Here is an 8,490-nt window from a genome sequence, read left to right on the forward strand (position 1 = left end):
AAAAGAGTCAACTATGACATTGTAGCATGAAAGCAATGTGTAACCAATGACCATGGCTGTTCCCCAATAAAATTTTTTTTAAAAAGAAGCTCTTCGTACACCCAGCTTCCTGCTCCCAGCTGTTTTTCCAGGCCAGTAGGACTCATTCTCCTGTCCCCTGCCCCCCATCCTTGGTTACCACGAGGGCCTAGCTCAGCACCCCACCTTCTCCAGGTTCTGCAGGTCCTTGGAGACTGGCTGCTCGATCTTGAAGATGCCCAAGTTGGAGCGGAGACTGTTTTCTTCTTCCCGCATGGCATTCAGCATGGCCCGCAATTGGGCTATCTGCTCTAGAGCGGCCTGATGTCCCACGTTGCTGGTGAAGGGGCCTGTGGGAAACCCAAGATGAAGCTCAGGTTCCCACTCAAGGCCATGGTCCCCTGAAAGGACCATCATTGCTCTCCTACCTTTTTGTGGGTGAATCTCACTTCTTCCTCACACGAGAGGGAAGGGAAGGAAAATAAGCAGGAATGCATTGAAAAAATGATGGTTAATCTTACCAAAACTATTAAATGTGGCTCGAGAATCAGAAACAGGTGGAACTTGAGAGGTGGGTATAAGAAAACTGGAAATGTTGTAGGCTGGGTTGAATTTGGACAAAGTCAGTGACAACAGGTGTGTGGCTAACAGAAGTGCCACAGCACCATCCTTCTTCTGCTCATCCTTGTTTGCACCTCTCCATAGGCTTTGAAAGACTGTCAAAATGATGGTAAAGAAGGGGGAGAAGTTGAGAAACGGGTACCTTTGGCTTCAAATTCTCCGAGAAGATTATGTGCTTTCTTTTTGAAATCATCAGCTGAGTGAATAAGGCCTGTCTTGAATTTCTCCTTGTGTTTCTTCAGCATCTGTTCACTGTCCAACAGAGTTTGTTGGAAGACAACCCACTCCCCATTGAGACTGTCTAGCATCTCCAGTACCTGGGGACATCAAAGAGGGGAGGATGACCCACAAGTAGGAGGTCTGTCCTTCTCCCCAGTGCTTTTAGGGACTCTTTTCTGATCCTCTGACCAAGTCTGTGGCCAAGTTCTGCATGCAAAGAGGCCCAACGAAATTAAGGAGTAAGTTGCTGGGCCTAAAGAAATCCATAAACTAACCAGAAATGTCATTTGAGCTAGTTTGGGCTCTCAGAGGCTTTTGAATCTTGAGTCTTCCTCCCCGCTCACTTCTCTGCTCTCCCTCCTGACAGCACAAGGTCTACTATGTGGAAAATTAGCTTCCCCCACAACCTACTGCTGGCATGGGCCCAACTCAGTGGCCCAAACACTGCTGGAACTCACACTGTCCTGAACTGGCACCTCATACTTCTCAAGAATGGCGAATTGCTCATGTATGGGAGGGATCTGGGTCTCCAGGTTGGGTAAGTCATGCTGCAGGGTATCCATGAGTTGCAAACTGACCCCCAGTTCCTCCAGCGTCTGGGGAGGGCGGCTGATTCTGAAGGCAGGCAAAGAGAGCACTGATAAGTGGACAGGGCAGGGCCTGCCCTCCCCACACCTATGCCTGCCACCTGTGTCCATACTTCTCCGCATTCTCCTTCAGGTAGGTGTGCAGCTCCAGGAGGCGCCAGGCTGCCATCTCCTTGAGCAGAGTCGTAAACTTGTTCTGCCACTCATTGCAGTGCTGCACCAGTGAGAACTTGAGATGCGAGCAGTCCAGCAGCACAAACTGGATGTTGAGGACTGTCTCCTCCTTCTGCACATTATTAGCAACCTCCGTGTAGCTGCAAGGGCCCATAATCCCACTAGGATGTTGTTTTCTTTGCAGATGTGCCTACTGCCCCAATGCTAGTTCAAGCTCTCATTTCCTACCACCCAGACCTGTGCAGCAGCTCTAAAGCATTCTCCTATGCCCAGGTGTCTGCCATTTTAGTCTACCCCAGGCATATGGCTGTGATCATCTCACTTTCCCAACCACTGCCTATAGGATAGCTGTCAGAATCCTTAGTCTGACATTCAATGCTTTAGAGTGTCATAGATATGGGCTGAGTTCACACTGCTGCTCACCAGCTCTATGACCTCAGGCAGGTTATTTAACTGTTGGGCACCTCAGTTTCCTCATATGTAACATGGTGATAGGAATAGACCCTACCTCAAGAGATCACTGAGAGAATGAAGTTGGCTGCTACATATCAATCCCTTTGCATCCTTCCTTTCCTGTTCCAGACTATTTACTATTTGGTAAACATGCTTATGTGTTCCCATCTTTATGCCTTTGCTTATGCTATTTTCTCTACCTGAAATGCCCTCCCACTGCCCATCTCCGCCTGTTGAAATCTAACCCACTCTGTAAAGCCCAGCCCAAAAATCACTCCCTTCATGAAGCCTTTCCTAATGTCCCTAGACTGGAAATTCTCTCTCCTTCCATTGAACTCCCTGGCACTTTACATACCTTAATCACAAATTCATCACATTGAAGCTTGTATAATAATAATAAGTACATTAGCACAGTACTTTAGAGTTTACAAGGTGCTGTCACATATATTTAATAATCCCACAACCTTTTAAAGTAGGTAGTGTAATATCTATTTCATAGGAGACGAGGCCTAAAGAATGGAAGTAACCTGCCTAAGGAAAAAAAACAATATGTAACCTGCCTAAAATTACACAGCTATAAAGTGGTGGACCTGAGGTTTCAACCATTCTCAACATGCTACAGCCACTGCTGTTCTAAAAATACTTTTAGCTCCCCTACTACATTACAGGAGGAAAACATTCGTTCATTTCTTCTTTTTATTCCTCATGACCCATAGGACAGTGGTGTTTATTGAACAAATGAATAAATAACTAGAGGATAAAGAGATGGGAGTTCTTTGCCTGCCTTCAGAATTTAAGATTCTTCTTCAACTTAATTTCAATCTACCTTCTTAAAATGAAAGTGCTTCTCTCATCTTTCTGACCCCTAGCATTTCTTCCTTCCTAACAGCACCCCACCAAAACAGCTTTTCCCCTAAATCTTGTCCAGCTCTTATCTGATCTCTACCCCTGAGAAACAAAGGTCCAATGCCCTAGGTCCTGTTCATTTCCTATAGTTGAGGACACATTTATTGCATCTCCACCTACCCCCAACCCTCCTTCCTGAGTCTAGGCCTGGAACTCCTGCAATTCTATACTTCTTAGAGACAGACCTGCTCTCCTTACCGGGCAATGTCAGCATCAAAAGAAGAGACAGGGGGGTTGAGGCGCTGATAGCGACGAATAAAAGAGTCCTTGTTGATCTCCCAGATCTCCCGATACATATCCCAGGTCTTGAGGTAGTTCTGCAGTAGGCTTGCATTGTTGGTCATACCGCTGCTGACCTGGGCCTGGATCTTCTTGATGTCCTCATCTCGTTCTTCAAAACCCACCAAAATGCTTCTTACTAACTTCCATCTCAACCCAAGCTCTAGCCTGGCCCCTGGTCACTGCCCCAGATCTTTCACTCCAGTACCACCTTCCAAAAAAAATATGGCTGAAACATGAGCATTAGAAAATAAAGGAGGCAGAAAGTAAAAGTATGACACAAATCTGGAGGAATTGGATGTCTCATATATATATAGATGATACATAGATGTCTTATATCCCAGCCCCAGTCCCAAACTTGTCCTTAATATCCCAGCCCAAATCCCAAATCCCTTGAGTATTAGTCACCTAATCTCGACCTCCATCTCAGCCTTTGCTCCCTTCCCCAATCTGGCCCCTTGACCTGTATTTTCCATCAGTCATGGAGATGACTGGCCCAGTATGTCTGGAAAAAGCCCTTGTCTCTCCTCCTAGCTTCGCCCATTCCTAAGCCTCTCACACCCCTGCACCAAGTGTCCCTCCCATTGCCCACTCACCAACGATCATATAGATGGGGTCACGCTGAAACTTGCGCTTAATGAGAATTTCAGGGAGGTGGCGGAAGACAGAGATGGTGGAGAAAAGGTGGTTGCCAATGTCATTGACTATATTTGCTAAAGTCTGCAGAGCGGGTGAGAATTCCACCTGTGGGAACACCATGGAGAGAGCCTTCACACAGGCCATAGAAGAGACAGGACTCAGGACTGATAAGGTAGAACACTTCAGAACCAGGCCTGGAGGCCATAGGATAAAGCCAAGGCCAAGGGCCAAGTTTAAGGATTGAGGGAAACTGGCAAATAAAGTGTGATAGTTTTGGGGTGTTGGGGGCAAAGTGGTTCCCACCTGTGCCACACCTCCCTGCATGTCATGCTGCAAAATTACAAGAACTTGGAATAGTGGGTTTGGGGTGGTTTTTCCATCCCCATTGATGGCTTTGGACAGTTCCAGCAGTGACCACTTCACGTTCAGGCGCAGGGCATCCTCCATCATGTGGTCCAACCGAATTGTGTACAGCATCCACTGCTGCTGAATCTGGTGGGAAGAGAAGGTGGGGAGAGAATTCCTCAAGGAAGACAGCAGGTCCTGAGAAATGAGAACCAGCCAATAGGGACAGAAACAACCTAGTTAAATAGGAAGGCAGGACAGTGAGTCCTGAAGGAAGAAGGTTTGAAAGACTGAAGGTTAGGTGAATCCAAGACTAGAGCAGGATGTTTGAGAAGCACACACTGGGGGAAAAAGGAAAGACCAAGAGAATGATCTGATGGGACTGGGGGACTGGGGACTTCCCAAAACTCAAAGCCCTGGCCATAGCACCCCTACCTCAGGGCCATCATTCTTGAAGATTTCATAGGAGTTGGTCATGATGGCCACCACATTCTGGTGCAGCTTCACCAATTTCTGTTGCACAGCTGCCCGATGCTCCCTTTGGTCCTCCTCAAATTCCAGGTCCCTGTACACCCGTTTGCCACTAATGTGTACCAACAGCGTTTCTGATATCTCTTGGGCTCGCCAGCCAATGGTCAGAGTGGATGCCTTGAACTCATTCACAATTGTCTGCACCTGAAGTCAGACCCCACCCATGGCGGGGGGATGTGTTTCAGCTTGGGGAGAGACCCTCTGGGCCTAATTCTATCTTCCCACCTGTCCTCTAGCTAGAGTTATTGACATTAAAACAAAGTCCTTCCCCAAGCACACTTAGTTTCTTTCACACTACTCCCTGGTCTCTCCACCACTATCCAAGACTCAGGTATTAATTTCCCATGCATCAACCTTTCAGTCAGCCTTTAGGGTCTAATGACCATGTCCCACCTTGCTGGCATGTATGCGGCACTCTGTGATGAAGAAAACGCTGGCCCCCTTCAAAGCCCAGTGCAGTTTCTTGAGCCCAGGGTGGATCTTCTTATCCAGGAATCGGATACGCTCTTTGAACAGGGCCTGCTCATCTGGGGACAGCATGGCAATAAGCCTGTGTATAAGAGCACACTGGTAGCCGATGGAAACAAGCTCTGAAGACCTCTCCTCCACACCAGGAAACTTGGTGGAAAATCTGAAAGTTCATGATTCTAGACTAGTACTTTCCAATAAAACTTTCTGCAATGATGGGAATGCTCTACAGTTTGTGCTGCCCTGTCCAATACAGTCGCCGCTAGCCACATGTGACCATGGAGCATTTGGAATGTAGTCTGTGTAAATGAGTAACTGAAGTTTTAAAATTTATTTAATTTCAATTAATTAATTAAAATAGACATAGACACAGGCAGCCAGTTGCTACCATATTGGACAGTTCAGTTCTAGACACCCAAACAAGACAGCTGGTTCCCACCTTTTTGGACTTTAACTGGGATGAGAAAGATATCCAACCCAAAACAAAGCCCCACTCCAGAAATAAGTACCAAGGGTGTTAAGATAGGGGTGCAAGCATGGCCTTGGTTCAATGAATCTGATGTTATTCTGTGCCCATAATCCTAATGCCACCCAGTTTCATTTCTAGAGAAGTGACTCAGGCTTATAATATCTATGGTCCAACTGCCCTATGGGGTGGGAGGGGACCTGGTTGCTTTTGCTCTCTACCCTAAAGCTAGAAGACAAAACTGCAAGGGACAAGAAAATCCCATAAGAGAGAGTATGGGAAATCTTTTTTTTTTTTAAGTGGACAAAAAAAAGGATGGATACTGTATGAAACGGACAACCTTGTGGAGCAGATAAGACAAAGAGGAGGCATAAAATAACATATAGAAGGGCTGCCATGAGAACTGGAGCCCTACCTATTGTAGTCTCGAGCAACAAGTAGCAGATTTTCACGAAGAATGCGCAGGTCCTCTGCCCGTTCAGCTACATTCACCACGTAATGGGGGGTCTCAAAGAGCAGCCGCTCCCAGTAGTCAATCTCCACAAAAAGAATCAGCAGGGACCTTGGGGAGAAAGAAAAGAAAAGCAGCTGAGGTTACTGCTCAAGGGCATAAACTAGAACCAACAACAGACTGACGGGGCACAGGGCTAGGCAACACTGAGGCATTTAAAGACAAGAAATGAATCAGAACCTCCAGGTAAGAAGGCTGACTGAATGCATGGGCTTTTGCTCCCCTCCCCAAAACACTAAAACAACAGTAAAGGAATTTTTTGTTGTTTAAGGCATAAACCCACAAATACCAGGAGACAACAACAGAATAATTTTGGAAGCTGAAAAGCAGATGGATAAGGAGCAGAATTGGAATCCTAAGCTAGTAATGGAGACAGAGAAGAAGCCACTCGGTTTATGCTATAGGGTTCTCTAAAGGACCAGGCTGGTGGCTTCAGGCATCAAGGAAGCGGGTAATGGAGGAACTAAAACAGAAAGACCAAGTGAAAGTTTAGGAAGCAGCTCTCTCCATGTCCCTTCCCCAACTCTGCACAGTTAAGCAAGTCCCCTCTTCACCTCAACAAAAGTCTGAAGACTTCTTGTCTGGAGAAGGCAGTACAGAAACAGAGGGTCTTTGGATGGGGATCCCCAGGCCCAGTTGGAAAAGAGGGTAATGTACTGAGAGAAAGGGGTGTTAAATGACCATGTGTACACTGAAAGTTAAGACCTCCAGCCTCCTTTTCCGACCTAGAAACCAGCACTCTGGCAGCTGGACCTACACACTCCAGGATGAGGTTTGAAAGATTGCTTTCTGTGACCCATAACCAGCCTAAGAGGAAAAGTGGCAAGGATGATGACCTTGGGATAAGCCTACAGTTGAGAAACCCCACTACCTGCTCAACAGAACTTCCAATCAGCCTTCCAGGTCTGTCCCTTAAATATGGACAGGTAACCAAGGATCAGTGGTCTCTGTCTTTCCTAGCACAGAAGGGAGTCTAAACAAACAAACAAACAAACAGAAAAAAAGCATCTAGAGAGGAACAAAAAGAAGGTTGCCCATTCCAAATAAGAAAACTGCCACTAACACCCTCAGAGAGATAAAAGAAACAAAAGAGCACCCACAAAACAAAAACAAGATGCCAAAAGAGCTCTTGGAGGTTAAAAATGATAGCAGAGGGGGCCGGCCAGGTGGCTCACATGGTTAGAGCGCAAGCTCTGAGCAGCAGAGTTGCTGGTTTGATTCCCACATGGGCCAGTGAGCTGTGCCCAAGCTGAGCTGCTGCTGAGCTGCCAACGGGCAGCCGGATGGCTCAGCTGGTAAGAGCACATGCTCTTAACAACAAGGGTGCTTGTTTGACTCCTGCATGGGATGGTGCAACTAGATTTCACCCCCGCCCCACAACTAGATTGAAAGTGGCAACTGGACTTGGAGCTGAGCTGCGCCCTCCACAACTAAGATTGAAGGATAACAACTTGACATGGAGCTGATGGGTCCTGGAAAAACACAGTGTTCCCTTCCCCAATTCCCCAAGACTGTCCCCTTCCCCACTTCCCCAATAAAATCTTAAAAAAAAAAAAAGATAGAAAATTTAAAAATCAAAAGAAACATTAAAAAATAAAGTTCACAAAAATCTCTCCGAAAGTAGAGAAAAAGACACAAGATAGAAGGCAGAGAACACGTGTTGGAATGATAATATTTTGGGAAGATTGGGTTGAATATTAAAATTAATTTCACTCATTTCTTTTTCCTTTTAAATGCAATACCAGAAATATCTTAATTGTGTATGTAGCACTCTAATCCAGTGACCTTCTTCTCCTTCCCATCCCAGCTGCCACTCCCACACCTGGGACCTCATGACCTTCACAACTCCTCCCCCTCTGAGATAACCCACTCAGACATCGCACCCCCTGAGCCCAGCTTCCTGCCCCCATTCCAAGCTCTTGTATTCAAGCCCTCCTACTGGATCTGTTCTTGAATTTCATGGAGACCTTCAAGCCACTGACCCCTCATCTTTCTTCCTGCCTATTCATCCCTCCCATCTCTGCTTCCTCCTCCACAGACCCTGCCTTCTGTCACTTTCACCACTCTTTTGCCAGTCCTCACTATTTTGCCTCATTCCTTCATCTAAGCCCCCTGACAAAAACAAACAAACAAAAAAAAACCAACCCTGGCTAAATCTGCCATGCCCAAGTAAAGGCGGTCTGGAGAAAATAACAGGACTACACAGATTAGCACACTATACCTTCAAGTCTGGGATCCCAGCTGGACTCTCCAATCTGCTCCCCTTCCTGTTC

At 46.5% G+C, this 8,490-nt stretch overlaps 1 protein-coding gene across 1 annotated transcript in view; it reads right to left on the reverse strand.

The window, feature by feature from the left end:
* The window catches only part of DNAH2 (dynein axonemal heavy chain 2), a 111,966-nt gene that overhangs the window by 75,374 nt on the left and 28,102 nt on the right, over positions 1-8,490 (reverse strand). Inside the window, exons 10-19 of the mRNA XM_019665911.1 lie at positions 6,122-6,268; positions 5,166-5,322; positions 4,677-4,916; positions 4,200-4,388; positions 3,854-4,001; positions 3,177-3,369; positions 1,559-1,759; positions 1,317-1,473; positions 782-956; positions 205-368 (exon numbers count right to left, since the gene is read on the reverse strand). Of these exons, the coding sequence (XP_019521456.1) occupies positions 205-368; positions 782-956; positions 1,317-1,473; positions 1,559-1,759; positions 3,177-3,369; positions 3,854-4,001; positions 4,200-4,388; positions 4,677-4,916; positions 5,166-5,322; positions 6,122-6,268 (1,771 nt within the window). The remainder of the gene's footprint in view (positions 1-204; positions 369-781; positions 957-1,316; positions 1,474-1,558; positions 1,760-3,176; positions 3,370-3,853; positions 4,002-4,199; positions 4,389-4,676; positions 4,917-5,165; positions 5,323-6,121; positions 6,269-8,490) is intronic.

This window comes from Hipposideros armiger, unplaced genomic scaffold (genome assembly GCF_001890085.2).
Source record: "Hipposideros armiger isolate ML-2016 unplaced genomic scaffold, ASM189008v1 scaffold_457, whole genome shotgun sequence".
Taxonomy (NCBI): Eukaryota; Metazoa; Chordata; class Mammalia; order Chiroptera; family Hipposideridae; genus Hipposideros; species Hipposideros armiger.